Below are 22778 nucleotides of genomic sequence, written 5' to 3' on the forward strand. Positions count from 1 at the left end.
AAGAGGGAGAATGACACTTTACAAGGATACACAGTGATAGGAGAAAGGGGAATGGCTTTAAACTGAACGAGGGTGCGTTTAGAATAGATTTTATGAAGAAATTCTTTATTGTGAGGACGGCAGCACAAGCGGCACGGGTTGCCCAGAGAAGCTGCGGATGTGTGGATGCCCCATCCCCGGCAGTGTTCTGGGCCAGGCTGAATCTGGTCTAGCAGAAGGCGTTCCTGCCCACAGGATCTTTAAAGTCCCTTCCAAGCCAAGCCATTCTGCGACCCGCCGGGCCCCTGGCGCTGGCTCAGCCCCTCTCCCGAGCCACAGGGCCGGGCGGGGCCGGGCCGGGCTGCGGGGGCGTTCCCGAGCCGAGCCGCGCCGGGCGGGGCCCAGCCAGCCTGACCCAGCCCAGCCGAGCCCGGCGCAGCCCGGCCCGGCCATGGCCATCGCGCACATTGCCACCGAGTACGTCTTCTCCGACTTCCTGCTGAAGGAGCCGCCGGAGACGCGCTACAAGGGGCTGCGGCTGGAGCTGGCCCTCGACAAGATCGTCACCTGCATCGCCGTGGGGCTGCCGCTGCTCCTCATCTCCCTCGCCTTCGCCCAGGAGGTCTCCATCGGTAACTCCGGCAGCCCCTTTCCCGCCTCCCGGCGCTCCCGCGGCGGACAAAGGGCCCGGCGGGCGGGGGGCGGCGGAGCGGAGCTCCGGGCTGAGCGCTGCGCTCGGCTGCCGGCGGGTTCCCGCTCGGGGCAGGGCGGAGGGCGCCTTTGGGCCGCGGGAGGGAAAGCTGCCTTCCCGGAAAGCATCCCTGGCGGCAGGCGCATCCAGGTGTGCTGGGCTTCCCGGCCGGCCCTCCGCGCGCTTTCCCGTGCCCTGCTCCTCGCCGGGGCATTCCCTGCCCGCTGCCGTTCTCTCAGCACCTCCCGGGCAGGAGCCTTGTCAGCCCAGCCGGCGCATCTTCTCCCGTGGGGGCGATGGGGAGCGCTAAAGCCGTGCCGCCCTTTGTTTCCCAGCGCAGTTCGGACCGGAGCAGCCAGCTGGGATGTGCCCCGGGAAGTGCCCGTCTGCCGCCGCTCCTGGCGCTCGGGATGTTCGGCATTAGGATCTCGGTGTCGCTCAGCTGTCAGGGACAGGTATCGCGGAGAAGGGCTGGCAGACCTCTGCCTTGCGCTGCAGGCGGCTCGGTGGGGCTGGTCATCCGCAGGATGGACAGTGAGAGAGCTCTCTAAAGCTTTCCGCTGCTCCTCTCCCCTCCTGCAGCCGTTCCAGTTCAGTTTCCAATTTCTGCTCTGGCTCGGTAGATGAAACTATGCTTTACAAGGTAAAAGGCCAAGTTTTCCGATGATTTCACTATATTTTTATTTGCCCACCTCCCCAAGTTACAAAAGTGATTATGCAGCAACCCTTGGTGTGAGGAGTGGAACTAAATGATCTTTAAGGTGTCCTCCACCCAAGCCTTCGTATGATTTGCTAATATAATGAAGATTTAAAAGGTATATATGTAATACTGTCCATTTGGAGGCTGAATCACAGGATTTCCAGACTTTCAAAGAGATAGTTTGATTTGCTGCATGTACCTGTTTATTGGCATTCAGTGTTATATACCTGATCTCCATCATATACAGGTTTGGGCCAAGTGAATGTCAGGAGAGTTGAAACTGGAATGAAACTTTGGATGAGTGGTGAATCTTTGCAAAGCCATCATTAGTCAGATACCAGATTGCTTGAGAGATAAGATGCCCCAGATTGCTGTATTTACAAGCAGCTACACCCCTGTTGCACCTGATTGCTGTGGGCCGCAACAACTGTGTAGGGAAGTGAAGGACAACCAGACTGGGAATGCTGAGACCAGATCTGAACCCCGTGGCAGCTCTATTCATCTCGGACCTGGATGAACATCCATCTTTTGGCACTCTAACGTTCTTCTTTTAGTTTTAGATCTGCTACTAATAGATGCACATTTCTTATTCTTAAAGCAATGAAAAAGAGGTGTATTTCCATACAGTAGCTTGTATATGGGCCCCTTAATTCTTTCTACATCTACTCTAGAAGTGCTGGATCCAGTTTGAAACAGTTGAACAGTACCCAGTTGAAGGCTGGGTACTAATGTTTCTTTTTTTTTTTTTTTTTTTTATTTTACTCCCTTACACAAAGATTAAACACACAGTTGAACTGCAGAGTTCAGCAAAGTGTGCCTTTCTTTCAGATGAGTTAAGTTTTTGTCTTTCAATTATTTCAATATTAAAACTATTTCAAATTGAATCTGTGAGTGCAGTAGATTAATAAAGGAAGAATGGAAATGTGGGCTGCATCGCTAGTGTTTCTTTTTGGTTATAATCCTGAGAACCTGTTAGAAGAAAATATTGGGTTGAAAACTGGGCTTTTTTAGTTGAAAAATAAATATGCAAATAAATATGGGAAGTACTTTTTATTGTTATTTCCGGGCATGGGTGAAACTGCACCACGTGTTGTTCATACAGAAAGTGATAGTAAATCAGCCATGCTGCTGTAACAGCTGTCACCTATTTCCCACACAGTCCTTGCAGCTCAACAGGCTGGCTGCTTATGGGACAGCCCAAAACTGCTCCCATTAAAGCATTTGGAGGAACACTGAGGATTTTAGGAGCTGGAAATGCCTGGTTGTCTGTGCTGTGGTGTTCAGCTGGTGATGAAATAGACAGCAAAGTTTGTTTTCAAACACTTTGTGATATAATCATGCTCTGAAAAAGCTCAGGAGCACTAGACTGAGCGAAAATGTCATGGTTCATTTTTGCATCTGAAAAATAGCAACTCAGAGGTGGATGTGAAAATGTTTGGTGGAAATACCTGCCTCAGAGTACAAAAACTGAACACCCTTTCCAAAAATGAATGCTCAGCTCCTATTTCTGTTGGGATAATTGTATTCCTCCCACCTCAGGTTCTCTTGGCACCTCATCCTGTCCCCCTCCCTTCCTGCTCTGCTTTCCTGTTCCATTGCAGTGTGGTGTCAGACACCTGCAATTTTCCTCCTACACGCAGTTGCTCTTAATTGTGCAAAATTATTAAAATGTATGCAAAGGCTATGGAAGTTTTCTGAAGCCACCAAGTAACCTTTAGTTTTGATGGGAGTTTCAGGAAATAAATGAGATTCCAGTTGAATCACAGAGGATTTCTCTGCTGGAGGCAAGGAAAACCCAGCTGTAACACCCAGCCAATGAGCAGTGCTGAAATCCTGGGGTTAGTGCCTGCACCCTGCTTTGGCATTCTTCAGGGGTGGGAGAAGAACTAATCTGAGTTTACTGTTTGCTATATTTTAGAAATCCATATTCAGTTGTAATTTTGTGAGGACTTAAAGCTGGTTCTGGTAGTAGTTAAGCAGTGACTGAGCTGTTGTCTGCTATCCCTGGGAATATTTGCTACTTGAAATCCTGCACCTGTTACCTCTTTGCACTAGACCTTGTTTTATACAATTTTACATAGTTTTATGCAATTTTATATATTCTGGGAATGGGAAAATGGAAATAACAATACCATTGTGAGGATTGTGTTGTAAATGTATATTCCTTATATTGTGGCTTGGTATTGTTTCCTTATATTATTTGGCAGTTCTTGGGTAAATTATACTAGAGGTGGTCAGGTAGTATGGTAACATAAACCATCTAAATATAGCTAAATCAGCAGTTCTTCTTATAAAGGGGAAAAAAATCCCCTGAAAGATGGGGCACCCTCATCAGTGTACGAGCCAGAAATGAATAGAGTTTTATCTGTGCCATTTTTAGTAAGAACAGCTCTGAGTCAGAATTGAGATTCCAGTTTCTGAAATCAGATTGTGTGTATTGCAAGATGTACTTTCTTACTGTAGACACCTTGGCTGAAAACATAGATATTTGTTCCCAGGGTGCTGCTTGGAGCAGGATGCTGCAGCCCTAAGTTACAGTCAAATGAGCAGAAAGGAAATTGAAACAAGCTGCTTCATTTTGGCCTCTGCCAAAATTCAGCTTAGTTCTGGAAAAAGTATCAATGGGTGTCTCAGGCTGCAGCTGAAAGAAAGCAGATATGAGAGCTGTCCACTCAACATCAGATATTTTCATCTTTTTCTGTAGGAAGGTAACTGTGAACTGCTCATCTGTGCTTGTCACCAAATGATGTTTGCATAGTGCAGCTTCCAGGCACAGCTGTGCAATGGGCAGCCTGTACTGGCTGCATTCACTATAGCCTTGTGTGGGAGGTGATGGCTGGGAAGGGATGAGAAGGGAGGGAGAGAGCAGAGAAGAAGGGAATTTTGTGGTGGCCACGGCAGCCCTTACTACATGTTTGGTTTGGGTGTTGGTTGTGCATGGCTCATATGTAGCTGGGATGAAGTAATCCATGTGTTTTAGCTTCTCTGTTTTATCATATAAGCAAACACCTTGTAGGCCTTTCCAGGACACACAAACCATCACGTGTTGCATGTAGACAGCTGGGAAACTTGGTTATAATCATAATGAAGGCTTGGGTAGTGCAGCTGGCTTATCAGTTGTGGCAGATGCTGGGCTATAAAGTACCATGTCATGTGGGCCAACCCACAGCATCTGCATGAACCTGAAACGGAGATTTGTTGCATTAAAACCATCTTATTTCTCACTGGTGCTCTCTGGTGTATCTTACCGTGCTGGAGGGTGCTCAGTGGTGGGAAGGTGGAGCCATGCCTTGTGCTCTGCACACCACGGGGTTGATGTCCCCGTTGACCACTTTGGACTTGCCCAGTGGTGACAATCCTTACTTGCCCTGCTCATTTTCCACCTAATTTATGGGCACTTTTTTCACCCAGTTTGGTTTTTTTTTAGTTTTTATCCTTGCAGTTGGTGGCCTGTGGGATTTGAGGTGCTTTGGCTGACAGAAAACACAGTGAAGGTTGTTAGTGGGGAGCTCTGGGTGCTGCATCCCAGAAGCTTCTGTGGGAGCCACAATGGCACCAGTATCCCTTACTGCATGTCCATCTGGGCCTGTATCTCTCTATATAAGTTAGTAATGTGTCTGAAGCAGTCATGAGAATAAAATGTATAGAAAATGGAAAAAAAAAGCCTATTGTGACTAAATCACAACAAATATACTGAAAAAACTAGTCTTAACTCTTGAATCGGGCTCCTTTCCTCTCCTGCTACCCCCTGTCTGGTACTCCCTGCTGATGTCCCTCTCCCTTCATGTTCTCAAGCTCCTGGGGAGGCTTTTAGGAAATAATCCTATCTTGTGACTTTGTAAGAGCTTGGGGCTAAAGTCGGGTTGGGTGTAATTAAGCCAAAGACCATTACTATGGAAGCTGCTGGCTGAGAGCTGGAAAAACCCCTCCCAGTGCTGCTGAAGCAGGCTGTATGTAATAGTTGACTTTTGCACACCTTGCATTTAATTCAGCAGGATGCTGTGAAATCCAGGGTGTTAATGAATGACTGAGACAAGTGTGTGAGTAGCCTCAGCCCAGAGCAGCCAAACAGGCTGAGAACTTCTGTCAGCAGAGGTGCAGATCCCAGCAGGATACACTGTGCTGCTCTTTGGCATGTAAGAGTGCTCAGGAAAGAGCAGAAGTTCCAGCATCAGGCACAGGCCTGCCCGGGCAGCCAGGGCAAACTTGTAAAAGCATTTGCTTTAAATCAAGTTCTAAACTGTCATTGTGTGAGCATCGTCTGCTGTTGGTTAGATTTTTTTCTGTTTAATTCCTATAGAGCCAGCTTTACATTTCCTGTGGAAATGATGGTAAGCTGCTTTAGCTACCAGAGTAAATGTAAAAATTGTGAGCCTCTGGTGTTGCCTGAGATTTGGGGTACCACCCGTGTTGGCAGGGAAGCTAAATGGTCATTGCCACTGTTTCATAATGCTTCTCCTTCAGATGAAGGGAAACTCTTTGTTTAAAGATGTAGTGGAAATCTCAGTGGTGGAAATTTAATTCACAATTCCTGTTTCCCATGAATCAAAAAATTTATCACTCTGAAAGCTATGCTTGATAAATACCCAGCTCTTTTCCCACTGCATGATTCTCTGAGGGGCAGAGAAAGAAATATAACTGTTAATTTCTCTGTCCCACTTCACTTAAACATTGTATCACCTGAGCTTTACATTCTGCTCACACTCCATTACCAAAGTAACACTGGGAAGAGGTTCTTTTCTCCACTGCACCCATTTATTTGCTCCGTACTTTCTTCTTCAACACATTCTATTTCACCCAGCCTTCCACTTTGGTCATTCCTTCAGGTCTGCTTTCCACATGTACATTTGTTTCTTCTTTGGTATGCATTGGGATTCCTTTTTTCATTCTTTAATATATTTTTTAATGTTGGTGTGGAGGATGTGCGTTGGATGATGCCTGGCAGTCTGTACATTGTCTATGTGTGCCTTGATTTTCTTGTTTAGGTTTTTGTTTAGTGGCTGCTAAAGAGTATAATTCTTGCTAGATGAAATCAGATGTTTGGGTATCATGACAAGTTCATTTTGCTTTGTGGAAAATTATAGAAATAATTAATGGCCAGGTGTTCCTCCAAGTGTATGCAAATCTTTTTGCAGTGACTGCAGTGTATTAGAACCCAAATAATCACTTACTGAAGATTTAGTCTTGTCAACTACATGAATTTGATCCTGGTTCAAGAAAAATAATTAAGCCTATGATTAACATTGATTGTTGAATGTCCTGTCTGTTAGCTGCAGTTTCTTAATTAGCTGTGTAAATCAGCAGAGAGCTTTTGAGCTACTGAAGAGGAAACCAGTCTGGCTTGCTGGCTTTACCCTCTCTTTTGTGAAGGATGCATCCAGAGGGTGCTGATCCCTCAGGTCATCCTGCCTTGGACCCAGTAAAGCTGTCCAGTACTGAGCACAGGTTCTCCTTTCAGTCTGAGATTTCCTTGGGGTTCTGAGAGTTTCTTCTCATACACAGATTTCCTGCGCAGAAGCTGCAGAAGATCCATTTGCAGGGGAAGAAAAGGGTATTCGTGCTACAGATGTGGAGGCAATAGCTGGAAGTTTGTTGGCAAAGTACCCATGAAGATGTGCCACAGCTGTGTGGGGTGACATCTCATCCTTGCTGTGACTCAGACTTGTACTCTGCACTCAGTTGCATGCCAGCAAGTAATTGCTGCTCCCAACAACCAGCTCCACCTGGTAACCTTAGCGCTCTTGGAAAAGCACTCTTCCTCATATGTGGCTGCACACTTGCTGCTGCCTTAGTTTTCTTCGGCTCTTTTGGGTGGTCTGTCTTCAGAACAGCCATCATAAATGGCATTTTTTCATCCTCATTTGTTTGCAAAAGTAAAAGCCAAATCCCTATTGCTCCCTCTCCAAAGCTAATGTAGTATCAGGAAATTATTACAAAAAATGTCCGTTGCCAAGAGTAATGATAAGTTGGCCAAAGACTGTTGTGACAACTGCTTAACAAAGGCAGTCTTTTGTTAGTCTTCATCCTTCTTGTTTGTATATTTTATCTCCCTGTTGTTATGGGCTTATTAGCGGCTTTTCTCTTTCCCAGGCTATTACTTGCAGGAGCAAGGGACAAGAATGGCTTCATGTCACCAAGCCAGGAGGCTGTTCCTGTGGTAGCAGAGGGCTATTAGCCTCTCATAAACTAGACCTGGGCATAGCTGTGTGCACAGCAGGTCTATGGAAGGCATGTAGGTAGCCCTGTGCCAAATTTCTCTAATAGAAACCACAGATTTTCTTTTCAACTTCCTCCAGAATAGTCCAACATAAAATAAATTATCACTATATACTGCTGTTACTCCTTTGGAGAACAGAAGGAAGGAATGAAAAAAAAAAGATGGAAAATGGTGACCATTTTCTGAGGCATGTAATGAATGGTCTGTGTTTTGTATGGATGATGCACAAAAACATCTTCCCTGTATAAGTCCTAACATTACTACTGTTACTGCAAAGTTGTAATTTGAATTTACAAGTGTTTACAAACAAGACTGCAATCAGATAGTTAAAAACCAGTCCAACAACTGGAGTGTCCCCCTGCTTGAGGTTGAGCTCTGTCTGCTTGGCTCCCAAGTCAGGTTTCCAGTGTCCCTGCTGTGAAACACTGGGACTGTGAGTGATGGTCACTGCTCTGCTGCAGCACTGGCACAGCTGTAGCTATTCTGCTATGAAGCTGTGCGCGTGACATTTTGAAGAAGGAGGCTGGCTGCCTTTTTCATCACTAGTTTGGGAGAAGGGGCCAGCCTGCCTTTTTCCTCACTCCTGCCTTTTAAACACTCCATCACTTTAAGTGGTGTTCCACCCTTTAATAAGAATGAACACATGGAATGTGTTTCTTTTTGTGGATGCACAAACATGAATAAGACAAAGCATCTTTCTGAACACTTCATTGCTCTTCTCTTGAAAGGGTCACTTGTTTGCTGCTCCACACTGGGCACAGCCACCAGCAGGAGATTGGTTAAATGATGAGAGCAGGGCATGAATGGTTCCTATCCAGTGGAGAGCAGACATTAAATGCTTGCTTTTTTCTTTGCTTTCTTTCCCCCCCGCCTTTTTTTTTCCTGCAATATATTATTTCTTTTGTTTCTACAACTAACAGTTGATTTCCAGAAATCAAGGCTTTGGGGGAGTGCAAGTGCTAGTCTGGTGCCAATTTTGCTAAATCACGTGAGCTCTGCTCCGATAAACAGTAACTTGTTTTCCATAAAGGAGACTTGTGACTGGTCAAACCATGATGATCCAACCATGTCCTTATGATACTACAGTCCTAGAAACAATTATAATAGTGACTCATATGGAAAGGCTTTTATTCATAAAGCCTCCTGGACTATGCTACATTGTAAGAGGCCATACAAGATACAAGGCAAATGCAGTTGGCTCCTTTTCCAAAAGAAGTTGTTATTCCCTGAGAACTAAACCAGCAAAATGGCACAACAAATGATACAGGCTTATATTATGTACTTACTCCCATAAAGCAGAGAACAATTCCATTAGCATAGCTTAGATGAATGTGTTAAGGGGAAAAAATATAGCACATTTTCCCCTGTTGGTCTTTTGATATTGGCAAAAGTGTTGTAAGTGGTGCACTTAGAAGAAATGTTCATGGAAGAGCCATGTCCTCTGTAATTATTTGGTGAAATGACTGTCCTGTTGCAACATTTATGAAATTCTGGTGGAAATGTATTTGTGTTGGGGGGATTGCTTTCACTATCAAAGCTTCAGAAAGAAAGTTGAACCCCTTCATCCTGTTTTACTGGCATTATTTGAGGAGCCACTGGTACTCCATGTCCCATAACCACTTTTCCTTGTTGAAGTATGCTGTGGAAGGAGTCACCTGGTACCTGTGACTGGCCAGGGCAGAATTTGACCCTAAGGCTGGTAAATAGCTGCTCTTGCTGTCAATTAGGGCCTTGATATTAATTTGAAGCTCCTGACCAGCTGGAGAGGTCCTGAGAGTAAGGGGGAATGACAGTGTTATGCATAATCTTGGACACAGCACATCACTGCAGTTATGGGGGAGGGCCTGGCACCCTTTGTAGGTGTCTGGGGCCACAATTTCTCTGCCAAAAATTATAGGAGGAAACCTTTGTTTTCACAGATGTAACTTGAGCCCCTCCAAATAATTTGCAGTCTCAGAGGCAGAAGTGGCAGCACCCTGGGAAAACCTGCCCTTCCATCATTGCAAGGACTGCCAGGCTGCAAGAATGGTGTTTGAGGTCTTGTTACAGTAGACATGGGAGCTGCAGGCTGTGCTTTTGGGAAGTTGTGACACCATGGTGTGTGATGGTATTTGTTGCCCTGGGCCTGATCTGGTCACACTTTGTATCTGTTAGCTCCGCTTTGGCCAACCTGAGTTAAGTGCAAGTGGGAAAGGTCTTAAAGGTTACATTCCCCACAAAACTTACAGAAATAGGCCTAAAATATAGGTGTTCTAATATGCTGTCTCAATCTTTAGGAGCATCCTCAGATGGATCCCTGTGGGAGTTACATTTGGGGGCAGTAGGGACTCAGGACCTTCCTCCCTGCAGAACTGCTGGGCTTTGTCTGATTGCTTAACCTGACAACTTTGGGTACCATAATGTCTTAAATGTGCGCTTTTCTTTCTAAACCTGTTTTCTTCTTTTTTTTTTTTTTTTAAGTCTTTTGAGGATGCAAGAACTTTTGCTTTGTTTTCCCAGGTGCTCAGATAAGCTGTTTTGCACCCAGCTCTTTCTCCTGGCGACAAGCTGCTTATGTGGACTCCTACTGCTGGGCAGCTGTGCAGCAGAAGCAACCATCCCACAACAACTTAGAAAATATACCCCTGTGGCTGCATAAAGTATGTATAGGTCTCCATCTCCTGGCAAAGTTATTCCCACATAGAAACCTACTTTTGCCTCACTTTCCTTGTTTCTCTGCTCTGCTGTAGTCCTTGCCTTTGACTTGACTCTCTATTTTTAGAATGTTTTTCTCTCCCTTCCTCCCAAAGAGGGTAGTACCAGAGAAGGTATTTTCTGCTTTTAAATAAGGGGTCACCAGTTATCTGATGCAAGAGTAATGTTAATGTTGCTGTGTTGCCCTGGAGTGAATGCTTCACCTGGCTTTAGCCAGGAACTATTTTAAAACTGGAATACAGGACACAGCAACTGCCTTAATACTTACAAAAACTTATTTTAGGAAAACAAGGTAATAAGAACATTTTATATTTTTATTGTGTTACTCTTGGACAGTTGTGCATGGAGAGAGAGAGTTGTGGCAGATAGATATTTTGGTGAAATTAATCAGTGGTACCAACAGTTTTAACCCCTGTCTTCAGCATGCTCTTCTGCATGTCTGCAGGCAAATGAGCTGGTTTTCATTGCTTCAGGTAAAGCAGTATCGTATAAAGAAAGAGGTTTATTTTATGGGCTAAAAGTTTAGTAAGTTTTAAGATACTTGATCTGGCTCAAAGCAGTTAGCTGAGGTTTGGCAGGAGTTACACACTGGGTTAATGCCATGCCAATGCCTGGAGCTGACTCAACTCGAGAGGCATCTTTGGCCTGCTTGGGCAGTGCTAGTGCCAAAGTAAGAAATGCTGGCTGGGCTCTGCAAATTTGTGTTCTGCCTTCTTCAGCCCCTTTAATACTTGCCCCAGCAAATAAACCCCTGGCACCTGGGAGCAGAGGAGAACCTGGTGCTAGAGGGAGCTCAGGTATGAGACTTGCAGTACATGTACTTCTGGCTTTGCTTCTCTATCCTGAGCCTCAGATTTTATTATACAGTCATCTGGTGGTATAATCTCTGAGAGACTATTCAAGGCTGTCTCTGATTTGTTTGCTAACTCAAATCATTAATTGAGGATTTACAGTTGGCTTCTCCTGTTAGCTCCACTGATAACCTTGATACTGATAACCAGTAGGCATGTGTTTCATGAACATTAAAGCCAGACTTTGTTGTTTCTAGCCTAAACTTTTCCTTGCACAACTAGGACTCCACTTCAGACAGACCTTCTACAGAGGCCAGTCGTAGCTGCTGGAACATCTCACAGGGCTGGAAACTCCACCTGCAAACCTGGATATTTTGCTGCCCCTTTCTCTTGAGGGAATGAGCTCTTGTTACTCAATTTTTTTCTATTGAATTTCATGTGATAGTCATCTGCTGATAGCATTAAGTCTGCTCGTTTGTCAGCCACAGATAGCTTAAGCACTCATACTTTTATGATCCAACTCATGTTAATTTGCTGACTAGTGCTCTTTCAGAAATTGCTGCAGTTCCTCCATGATATGTATGGTATATGATGTTTCCTGCCATTAAACCATAAAAAAAAGGGTGATGGTATGTGGTTGTCTCTGCACAAATACCACAGAGTCCTCTTCTTAAAATAGCAAGTCATTATGTTTGATTGTCAAATGTAGTCAGATGAGCTGGACAACCCAAGTCTGCTTCTCTGAAACCTAGGACTCATACCAGATGACTTTGCATTTTCACTTCTGCCTGTCATTCAAGATCTTAAATTTTAATTATTGAAAACAATTTGCTGGTTATATAAGCCTACTGTTAACAAATGGAACAAGTGTATCTTTCATTTTTAAAAAGCCAGGATCTGAGAAGGATGGAATTGTGCATCAGATGCTGTGGAAAAGATGACAAATGCAGACTTTTGTTTGCAAACAAAAAGAGCTGCACTGATGATCATGTACTGCTCTGGTTTGGAGACTATTCAGAAAAGAGTTGCACAGAGTTCAATTTTTGCTGCCACAGGCTGCAGCTTTGGGAGTGATGAGAGCCTGGTGAGAAGCCGCCCAGCAAATGCATAGCAAATGTGCCTTTTCCCCAGCAGTGTGCTGCTTCTGGGTGAGGAAGCAGTGGTGAAGGAGTTGGGGAGAGGAGGCAAGATGGCAGAGGCTGTTTTTTTTAAGGCAGCAGTCTAATGAGGGCAGGCTAGAGGGGGACATTGGAGGACATCTGGGACAGAGCAAGAAGGCTGATGCCAATGTGCTACACAAGTGCAGAATTCTTCTAAGTAATAGAGGAAGAAGTGGAGACTGGAACAATGGAGGTTTGGGGCTGTGACTTCAGTGTGAAAACTATCTTGCCTCTTACTACATGTCTTTGTAGTATTTGGGGTAAAGAGATCTCTAGGATTATATGGGATACTGCTGATGGCATTTCCAGTTTTGAGGGTCAGAAAGGGAATTAATAAATCTTCTTATGCCTGTAAAATCTGAAGTGAGTGAGTACTCAATCCAAGCAGTGTAAACCATTGTAAGGCATTTTAGTTGCTCATTACTACATCAGGTGTGCCTTTGTTGTTTCCTTCCCCACCTGGCACCAGTGGAAGGTGGCTCAGAGGTGTACAACACAGGTGTAAGTGGAGTCCAGCAGGCTTTGCAGCTATACAGGCAATCTTAAGCATTTGTTAAGACCTATGGAAAATGTGTTGCAGCACCTTAGAGCAGCTTAGATAAGTATAAGATGGGTTCAAAAACAGATAATTTCTATTTCTACGTAACACAGAATTCAGAGGACTGATAGAGCCTGGACATGAAATTATGAAGTTTTGGGTAAACCAAGGCATCAGGACTCAAACCTGGTGGCATTGTTAGCAGTGACAAATAAGAAGACCAAATTCTTGTGTTGATGATGAGATGTCCAAAATACATTGGACATGTCAGAGCTTTAAATCTCAATTGGAAAGTGTACCCCTGGGAGAAGGAAGATGATGTTATCTGTTGTGTGCAAACAGGAGGGAGAGGCAGTAGTGAGAGCAGAGCTCTGCACAGTTTTTATGGGCTGCTGTGGGTAGGGGAAGTCAGTCATTTATGGTCTAATACATCACATGCATTCCTACTGCCGATAATAACACAGGATTTTGCTTTAATGGTAGGTGATATTCGAAGTAATTTTCCTGAATAAAATGTTCCATAACATCAAATTACTTACTTTGTGCATGCAAAACTTTAATCTCTCTTGATTAATGCAAACACAAGTTAACATAGTTATATTAAGTCCAGATTTTCATCTTGTTAAATACCTGCAAATGTACGTGTAGCTTTTCCACTTGCAGTGATTAATGACCTCAGTTCAAGCTTCCTCTAAAAATCTCCTCTGCCTTTGCCAATGAACATGCATGGGCACATGGCTGTTACATTTGTGATGTCTTGCATCTGTTTCATATTTGTTCAACTAACTTAAAGTTTCTTATGAACTGATGCTAGATTTGAGTGTGCTTACTATCAAAAGCTGAAAGTAATGAATTAGAGGTTGGCTGAATTTGCAGTACATTTCATTAACAAACTGCTTGTCTTACATCATGTGTCTGTAAGGGTAATGTTATGTATAATTCTATGCTTCGAATATAATATCAGAGTACATAGAAGCACCATTGTTCCTGAAGCTGGGAGGAATTAGAGATAAAATTGCATGACAAAAACTACTTGTTGATGAATAGAAGAAAGATGGAAAAACTTCAGACTTTTATTTTATACCTGCTTTAGCACATGCCCTAAGCAGTTGTGACCATGCAAGGGCTGACTTCTCAGTGCTGCGTTAACACCAGACCATTCTGATGCTGTGTGTTGGTTTCCATTTAGGTGTTATCTGAAATTATTTAAATACCCTGAAGTATTACAGTCACTGGATGTCATGCACTCTGAGTGTGTTTGCAGGCAGAGGCAGAACTGTAGCACTCTATTCATTTACCTCCTGACAGCTAATGGAGGGCAGGAGAGATTTTGCTGGTATTTGGAGTGTTTTAGTTGCTATGAACAGTGGTGACACATCAGAGAGGGAGAGTTAGGTGATGCTGTCTTCTTTCAGTCAGCCCCTCTGATAGCTGCTCTGCTGTGCTATTTGTTTTTTTCCCAGGTTAATGCTGTATTTCTCCATGTCAGCTCTGGTGGTTCTGAATATGCAGAACTTGTTATCAGGGTTGAAAATGTTATCAGGATGGCACCTTTATTCTGTGTGCTTTTTTTTTTTTTTTTCCGTTGGTGGGGGGAAGCTCTAAGCAGCAGCAAAGTTACTGGAGCTGTCTGAAAAGAGATTTTGCTTCCCTGCATATCCCAAATAATCACAAAATTGTGTTTGAGTAGAAGGATTTAAATAAAATCATAGGGATTTAATAGGCATCTAGGAAACGTGGTGCTTATGGGGAACCATGGTGATAGGCAGACTTATTACTTATTACTTATGAGAGTGAAGCCTAATCAGAGTTTTTTCCCCTCTGCAGTTCTTCCCATACATCCTTCTGCTTGTTGCCATCCTGCTGTATCTGCCATGTTTGTTCTGGCGCTTCACTGCAGCACCTCACCTTTCCTCAGACCTGAAATTTATTATGGAAGAGCTTGACAAAGCCTATAACAGGGCAATCAAAGCTGCTAATAGCATTCGAAGTGGAGACCCCAGGGACCCTACTGACTTGATTCCAGCTGCTAATGAGAACATGACACAGAGGTAAGATGCTGGGGCTTGGCTTTCTCCACTCTTCAAGTTCGTAACAGATGTAACATTTATACCCACTTAGAATTTTATTGCAAAGGTTTGAATGGTGACCCGACACAATTTTAAGATTGGTTAAAGAAAAGAAAATATCTGAAATTATTACTTTGGTTCTTGGAGCTAGAGCTTATAATTTTCTTTTTTCAAAGAAAACTGTAATGAGCTCTTTGGATTACTTATTGCCTGAGATGTTCTGATTTCTTTAGTTGCAGTAGGTGTTAAGTAGTTTTGCCCAGCACAGTGTAAGAAAAGAGATACTTCAGCCCTCAGTTCTCGATGTTCTTGTACACTGTCAAGTTACTTGTCATGTCCTCTTCTTTAAGATCAAAAAAATTATTAAAAAACCCAAACATTAAAACCCACAAAAGCGACCCCCTCCCATTCTGATCAAGTTGGTGCACTGTTCCAACCAGATCCAGCTCCTGTTTCCTTGCAGGTCAAGGGTACCTGTTTCTCTCTGTGTGGGGTTACAAGTAGTGCAGCAGTCTTAGGTCTCTTTTAAATGTGGAGTTAGGTCTTGGCAAATAAAAAGCCTTCTAGTGTTCTATTATTGAACAAGTGCTTGGAGAGTCTGCTTTTCTGCATGGATTTGCTTACTGCACCTGTTTCGTAGAGGAAAAGAACAAAAATATTTTGTTCCCATGAGGGCTAGACTTTTTTCCCTTCTTTCCACCGTTTGAACTCTTCTGTTTCTTAAACAACTTTTCTGTAGTAAGAGTGTTGATATTTTTCATATATCTGCTATTCTATTGGTTTTCTGTTGACTTCAATAAAACTACCCTTGATTTACCTCAGTAAGAGGATGTGAACGTGTTGGAGTGGGTTCAGAGAGTATTACCAAGATGATTAGAGGGATGGAACACCTCTCCTACAGATACAGGCTGGGAAAGCTGGGGTTGTTCAGCCTGAAGAAGAGAAGGGTTCAAGGAGACCTTAAGGCACCTTCCAGTACCTAAAAGGGATATACAACAAATCTGGAGAGGGGGCTTTTAGAGGGGCATATAGTGAAAGGATAAGGAGGAATGTCTTTAAACTGAAAGAAAGTAGGTTTAGATTAGGCATTAGGAAAAAACTCTTCCCTGTGAGGATGGTGAGGATAGCACAGGTTGCCCAGGAAAGTTGTGAATGTCCCGTCTCTCAAAGTGCTCAGGGTCAGGTTAGATGGGGCTTTGAGCAACATGGTCTAGTGGAAGGTGTCCCTGTCCATGGCAGAGCACAGGGATCGGTTGGAAATAGATGATGTTTAAAGAACCTTTCTAATGCAAGCCATATTGTGATTCTATGATTTTAAGAAGGTTTCCAATCTTTTATCTCATTTAGAGTACTAGGTTTTGTTGATATTTGGAGTAGGTGAATGTTGTAGCATCTGATCTATATGATTTGATTTTTTTTTCTCTCTTTTTTCAGTTTGTGGGAAATACCTGAAAGCTACTTTAAATACCCAATTGTGGAGCAGTACCTGAAGACAAAAAAGAATTCCAAGTGCTTAATAATTAAATATATTACATGCCGTTTGCTCACACTAGTAATTATTTTCCTTGCATGCCTCTATCTGGGCTACTACATTAGTCTTTCCTCTCTGAGTGATGAGTTTCTGTGTACTATCAAAACTGGGATCCTTAAGAATGACACAACTGTTCCAGAAGTGGTTCAGTGCAAACTTATTGCTGTTGGTGTCTTCAAGGTACTCAGCTATATTAACTTGATAGTTTACCTGATGGTAATGCCCCTGGTAGTGTATGCAATGTTTGTTCCATGGAGGTGGAATTCAGGTGTTCTCAAAGTGTATGAAATCTTGCCAACTTTCGATGTTCTGAAACTTAAGTCAAAGCATTTTGATGACTTAAGCCTTTACCTCCTCTTTCTTGAGGAAAACGTGAGTGAACTTAAATCATTTAAATGCCTTAAAGTGCTGGAGAACATTGCAGTTTCTGAGAAGTTTGATGTCATGCAGCTTTTGGTAAACCTTGGTACTATTAAGACTGACACTATAGATGGGAAGCCAGGGACTGCTGAGTTGGAGAAGCCTGAAGAAGCAACTTCAGAAGAGCTGGAAAAAGATGCGACAGAGTTACAAGGTAAGCTGATCTAGATGTGTATTCCTACCAAAAGCTTACTAATACCTTCTGTAAGATAATGGACCTCCTTAGTCCTTGCTGTGTTGCCTGCTGTGTAAGTACTGTAACCTCAGAAGACTGTGGTGGTGTAAGTCTGTGGCACAGCTAAACCCTGGATTACTTGTTGGGTCGGTGGTCCTTGCTGACATCTCTGCTCTGGCACTACCAGGCTTCAGCTGTTTGAACTTTAACTGCCTAAGAACCCCTGCACAGTAGGAGAGCTCTAGGGTGGGTTCTGCTTGAAGCAGCTCCAGTGAGAAAGCTGGTAGTTTCAGGACTTTTCTTCAGAAATTGGCTCCAAAGTGTAGTAACTGCTGCTCCTGCTTCTGTTCAAGCTTTGGCAGAAGTCGTGGGTGAATATAAAAATAAGTCTGATGCTCAGAAATGCTGCTGGCAGAGAAACAGGAAATGACAAAAGAAGGAAAGTGGGACTGGGATCAGTGAACACACTCCTATTCCCGCTTTCATAGAGAGCAAGGAAGATTGACTGTAAAGAGAGTTTTATCAAAATGGTCCAAATCAATCTGGATTGGTGCAGCAGTTCTCTGGATATTCCATCAGTCTGCAGACATGGTCAGCTTGAGCAATCACTCATCTATGATATAGTCTAGGATTCTGTCCTAAAAAATGTGGCATATCTTAATTGTGAAACCAGTTCCTTCCTTAAGTGCAGAATTAGAGAAGTCAAATATCCAAGTAATGATGTTTTAAAACATTTAGAAACTTACCTGAGTATGTGAGCACAATGCTGAGGAAAAGTTAAAGAGCTGTTTCAAAGGTAGGAAAAGAATAAATCTATTTTCTCTTCATAAAGCTATGCCCTGTTATTAATAAAAAAGATGCATCAGTATCCAGGGGTTAGGTGTTCCTCTGTACTTGAGTCAAGCAGTTGTGGTAGGCAAGACTTGGAGAAGTCAATTTATACAACAGGAGAATTCAGAACAAACAAGCAGAATTCTTTTTGAAACAGAAGCCCATTTGGCGACTAGCTCTTGTGCAGCAGCTTGGAGTAATTCTGACAGCGTTCTGTCCATTTTTGAAATGACAGATGGGTTTGGAAGTAAAATATAAGAGCCTAAGTGGAGATCTGGACTCAAGGAGCTGAAAAGGTTAATAGAAAATCTGACTCATTTTTATCTGAAAGCAGAAGTTTTGAGATTGTTTTCACCTCACAAAAACACTTCCAAGATCTATTTTTGTCTAGGTCAGAACAAGCTAATGCTTGAAGCTTTGTTAAAATGGATTGCAGAAAGAACCTCCAGTGCTGTGTATGTGACCAGCTCTGGCTGGTGCAGCCCCTCTCCTTCTGCCTGAGGACAGCTGCAGGCTCCACACCCATCAGCAAAGCTTTACCCACAGCTCATCATCTTCTCCTCTCTCCCTTGTGGTGTCAGCATGTTTTTATTAGGGGCTGTGTTAACAAACCAGTGGTACCTGCTGGCTCTGGCAGAGCGATGTGCAGGGCACCCTGGTGCTGGGCGTGGGGACAGTGGAGGCAGCACAGGACAACAAGCAGTGCAGCATGGGCGTGGTGGCAGTTCCTTTGTGCACCAGAAGCTGTCCAGGGGTTTGATGTCCCTCTTCTCTTCCTCTTCTCTTCCTCTTCTCTTCCTCTTCTCTTCCTCTTCTCTTCCTCTTCTCTTCCTCTTCTCTTCCTCTTCTCTTCCTCTTCTCTTCCTCTTCTCTTCCTCTTCTCTTCCTCTTCTCTTCCTCTTCTCTTCCTCTTCTCTTCCTCTTCTCTTCCTCTTCTCTTCCTCTTCTCTTCCTCTTCTCTTCCTCTTCTCTTCCTCTTCTCTTCAGTTCTGACAGACCGTGAAGCAAGTGGCAGTGTGAATACGAGAGAAGACAAGAGACTTCGCCAAAGACTTATAGATTCTTCGTGCTGATGCCTCCCATGTGCAGGAGCTGGAGCACGTTCTGTGGAAAGGCTCCTCCTCCGCCCCCGCTGTGCTCAGCACAAGGTGCTGCTCTTTGAATGCAACGTTCTCAATTGCCTGACAGTTCCCCAGAGGCCAGACTGGTTTACAGACTATTTGGTGTATAACAATCAGGAGTCTTGTGCCTGAAAAGGCATGTTGTACACTTCCGTTATTTATTAAAAATATCAAACCACACAAAGCACATCAAGCCACAAACAAAACAATTCTGTCATGAGTAACAAGCAATAGGCATTGAATGCAGTTGAAACTGGCAGCTGGACAGAGCTCACTCCATGCTGGACAGGGATGGGAACATAACCCTGAAGGTAGCAGAAAGATAGGGCCGCATTGCATTCTGAAGTGTTGCTCTGCAGCAGTGGCCATCTCAGTTCTAGGGTTTAAGTAAGGTAACTTTGGGCTCTGGCCTGGAAAAGGGGGCCGGGGGGTGGGGTTTTATAATGAATCTGGTTAATATGTCCTGAGTGGTGGCTGCCACTGATACTGGCTGTGTCTTCATGGGAAAAATAGAGGTTACTCTGTTCAGCCTGAGATGTCTCGGTTAGTCATCCCAACACTGATGTATGGGATTAAGTACTTGACACTGGTGGAAAAGAGACTACAGTTTTAGTGTTAAGAAGGTACTGTAAATACTAGGGATTTTGAATTTTCTATGTATTAATAAATTAATAATGTCTTAACAATGTTTTTACAAAATATAGTGATGTGTAAGCTAAGTGTTGGTTTAATTTCTATCCCTCAGTTGTTTTGGTCTTAAATGTCTAATACATCCGCCTTGGAGTTTTGGACTGAAGATCAGTGAAATTCGTTCTATTTTTGTAATGGTTTGTCAAAATTATTTTGTAATGTTTTTATGTGTAGAATTTTTCTCAACGTGTTTGTAGTATCAAATGCACTATTAGTTGTGCTGTCTTCCAAACCACACTTGAGAATACAAACTAACTTGTATTAAAGTAGCACCCAAATACGTCGGCAGAGCCAAGCACCCAACAGCCAAGGTCAAGTAGATGTGAATACTATGAAAGGTTGTTCTTCCCCATACACATTGTAACTGTATTTTAATTAAAGAAAAGATGCTTAAGTGTATTGGAACAGACAAAATAAGGAGGAGTGTTTGTACATAGGTTTGTTATCACATCATTTGGGGAGGGTAGAATTCAGCATTAATGTTGTCCCTTCTGCCCAAGACCTCAACCTTCATTGAGTATTAAAATGACCTTTATCTTGAAATATTAGATGCAAGGTGAGGTGGGTGGGGAGAGTGAAGCACCACAGTGGCAGTGTATATCTTTCACACATGTGATATACTGACTTGTTTTTCTATGTTGTCCATGAAAGTGAAATTACTTACCTGCCACCTCTTCCAAGTTGGCTTTTTAAACAAAGAAAGACTTTTTTTATAGCTAGGTAGGACTTCCAGTTTCCAGTTCCTTGGTGTCACGCACTTTTGTGCTCTCGTCTGCTGGCATTCTCCATATGGTTGTGGACGAGGAGCAAACACGAGTAATTGGCGTTACCATATTTGCACAGAACTCTTTATCTGCTGCAGCAGATTTCAGAGATTATGTCCACAGTTGAATTCAGCAGCTGCTGTGAACAAGTGGATCTGAAAGTGCTGCTGTGCTACACTTAGGGCTAGTATTACAAGAACTCTTCACTTTTCTTACGGCTTTCAACTAAGGCAAGCCTTATTTTAAAAGAAGTCTTTAAAGCCATAGTTTTATGCTACCTCTGCCCAGGACAGAAGCACAGCTGCAATCCTGCAATGCCTTGTGCATTACCAGCACAAAATAGGGCTTATGTTGGACACTGGTGGTCCACACTGCTGAATTTTACTGCCATACTTCTGCCACCAAGCCTACAATTCCTTTGACCTTTCCTAGATTCTGTCTGGCTATGCTGATGTGTTGCTGATGGTCCTTTGTATGTAGGCAGTGCATTGTATGTCTTGGACAAGGAGCTATAGTGCAATACTAAGACTTTGTGATGTGGATGTGTTTGAACTGTTTGATGTAAGTAGAGTTGTTAAAATTCAAAGCTCCCGAAAGCCACACGTTCATGTTTCATGTTGGATATGTACCTAACTTTTTACTAATTCCCCTTTTGTATTTAAAAATATGACTTGCTGCAGTGGATTTGTTATTGTCTTCTTAAGTGCTCAATAAAATGCCTATCAATCCTTCTTGGTTATTAAAATAAGATCAGTTTTGTGAACTACAACAGCGTAAGGGTCCGAAGGTTCCAGGAACAGTTACACGTTGCCACAGTGCAAATACATGTGGTCTGATGCTAAACCCTGAGAAACATTTTGGACAGGCATTATAATTCTGCTCTTTTTATTTGTGTTCTCATAAAATTGTCAGAGCAACAGAAAATGTCAGCACATGATAAATAGCATATCCGCTATGTAATTTGCTGTCTACAAATTGGCCACAGTGTCAGCACATACTTTTCTGCTGCATCATTTTGTTTCAAGGTGTGTTTCTGAACTGCCCGGCTCAGTTCTACTTATGTTTTAGTGGCACTGCTCTTGCTGTGTTTTGCCATTTTCAAAAGATGGGTTGATGCCAATTTAGGCCTTAAGGAAAAGAGTCCATCTTAAGCCCCTTCACCACTATACTATTGTAAATATTCCTCTTCTAAATATTCCAGAAAGTAAAATTACAATGTCAAGGTTCAGGTTTGGTCCATGCCATTCCTTCTTGCCCTTTCTCCACACACTCTAAGTGTAGGAGAGTCGTAACTAGTTGCTCTGCTCATGCTTTGCCTTACAGTGGTCTTGTGAGATTTTAAACTTGAGATTTAAACTGCAGAGAACAAGTAAAAATGTTTATTCCATTAGCAGATGGTGTCCCTCTAAAAGCAGCTGTACCCACTGTTTTTCTGCCTCTGGTTGTTGTCAGTCCATTTTAGAACAAAGATATATTTTAGGTCCATTTTTTCCCCTTATTTGTAACAGCGGATGTTTTAATAGCAGCTTACTAGATTACTGGTTTAGTGCCTAAGCCTAGAACCTCATTAATAAAGGATGTCCTGACTGCACTTTGGGAACAGAAAGACAGAAATAGGTTTGTGAGTGGTTTTCTGAAGATGGAAGTGGTAAGAGGGATTTAACCCCCAGTACAGGCACAGGTGAATCTGCCACAGAAGCGGGGAAGAATCAAAGCTGTGTCTTGGGAATAAGCTTTCCTAGAAATCTTTTCTTTGAGCACCACTTTGCATAGACCACATGAGAGTGGCACAAATGAAAACCTAGCTGTAGATTAGGGGCATTTTGTGTGTTTCCGTCATGCAGGCTGTGTGGCCAGAAGCTCCAGAAGATTGCTTCCCTCATAATGGCATATTTGACTAAATGTACTAAATTACTGGCATAAAGATAACAAGTAACTACTCCTATTAAACATTTTAAAAAGTATATTTCTGAAGTGACACAAGTAATGAAAATACTATGGCTTTATGTCATTAAGTAGTCAAACATCTATTTGGTTCCTGTCATGTTATCAACCCTCCCCTGAAGGACTGTGAGAAAGAACTCAGAATATAACACTATTTAATCTTTTTAGGTAGAAAAATTTGCATTTTCTTTTTTGTTTCTTCAGATTCTTTGATGTGAGTCATCTCAAACTTTTTTATAATCATTGAGAATAACCAAACACCTTAATGCAAACAACATTCCTGGCCTAGAAATGAACTTCCATCCAGCCCAGGGGCTGCTGAGTTAGTCAGTCCCCTTAAGTCAGAGTCTCACTTCCCCAGAGAGTCCAGGAAAAGTGCTAGGTGCCTTTGAAGGCATTTGAATGGGTAAGCAGTCCAGGGATGAAAACAGCCTGGGCTCAATCTGCTTGTGCTACCTTTGAA

At 43.0% G+C, this 22778-nt stretch overlaps 1 protein-coding gene across 2 annotated transcripts; it reads left to right on the top strand.

The window, feature by feature from the left end:
* The first annotated feature begins 90 nt into the window (after positions 1-90).
* PANX1 (pannexin 1) lies at positions 91-21102 on the top strand. Of its 2 annotated transcripts, none has more exons than XM_072927205.1 (5): positions 91-611; positions 10087-10226; positions 14598-14821; positions 16274-16944; positions 18793-21102. In XM_072927205.1, exons 1-5 carry the CDS (start codon positions 158-160, stop codon positions 18867-18869), a joined length of 1566 nt encoding a protein of 521 aa, XP_072783306.1. In that variant the 5' UTR covers positions 91-157; the 3' UTR covers positions 18870-21102. The 2 variants fall into 2 exon arrangements, with proteins under 2 accessions (XP_072783306.1, XP_030125347.4); XM_030269487.4 differs by having other exon boundaries at positions 94-611; positions 18784-21102.
* Positions 21103-22778: the final 1676 nt, after the last annotated feature.

The sequence above is a fragment of the Taeniopygia guttata genome, chromosome 1 (assembly GCF_048771995.1).
Source record: "Taeniopygia guttata chromosome 1, bTaeGut7.mat, whole genome shotgun sequence".
Taxonomy (NCBI): Eukaryota; Metazoa; Chordata; class Aves; order Passeriformes; family Estrildidae; genus Taeniopygia; species Taeniopygia guttata.

What these genes read in the sequence shown, in the direction of transcription:
- PANX1 (XM_030269487.4), top strand. Translation starts at nt 158, where the DNA reads ATGTGTGGATGCCCCATCCCCGGCAGTGTTCTGGGCCAGGCTGAATCT. An exon ending in CGCCCAGGAGGTCTCCATCG is followed by an intron (nt 612 to 10,086) that starts GTAACTCCGGCA and finishes TTGTTTTCCCAG; the next exon opens with GTGCTCAGATAAGCTGTTTT. An exon ending in AGATGCGACAGAGTTACAAG is followed by an intron (nt 16,945 to 18,783) that starts GTAAGCTGATCT and finishes TCTTCTCTTCAG; the next exon opens with TTCTGACAGACCGTGAAGCA.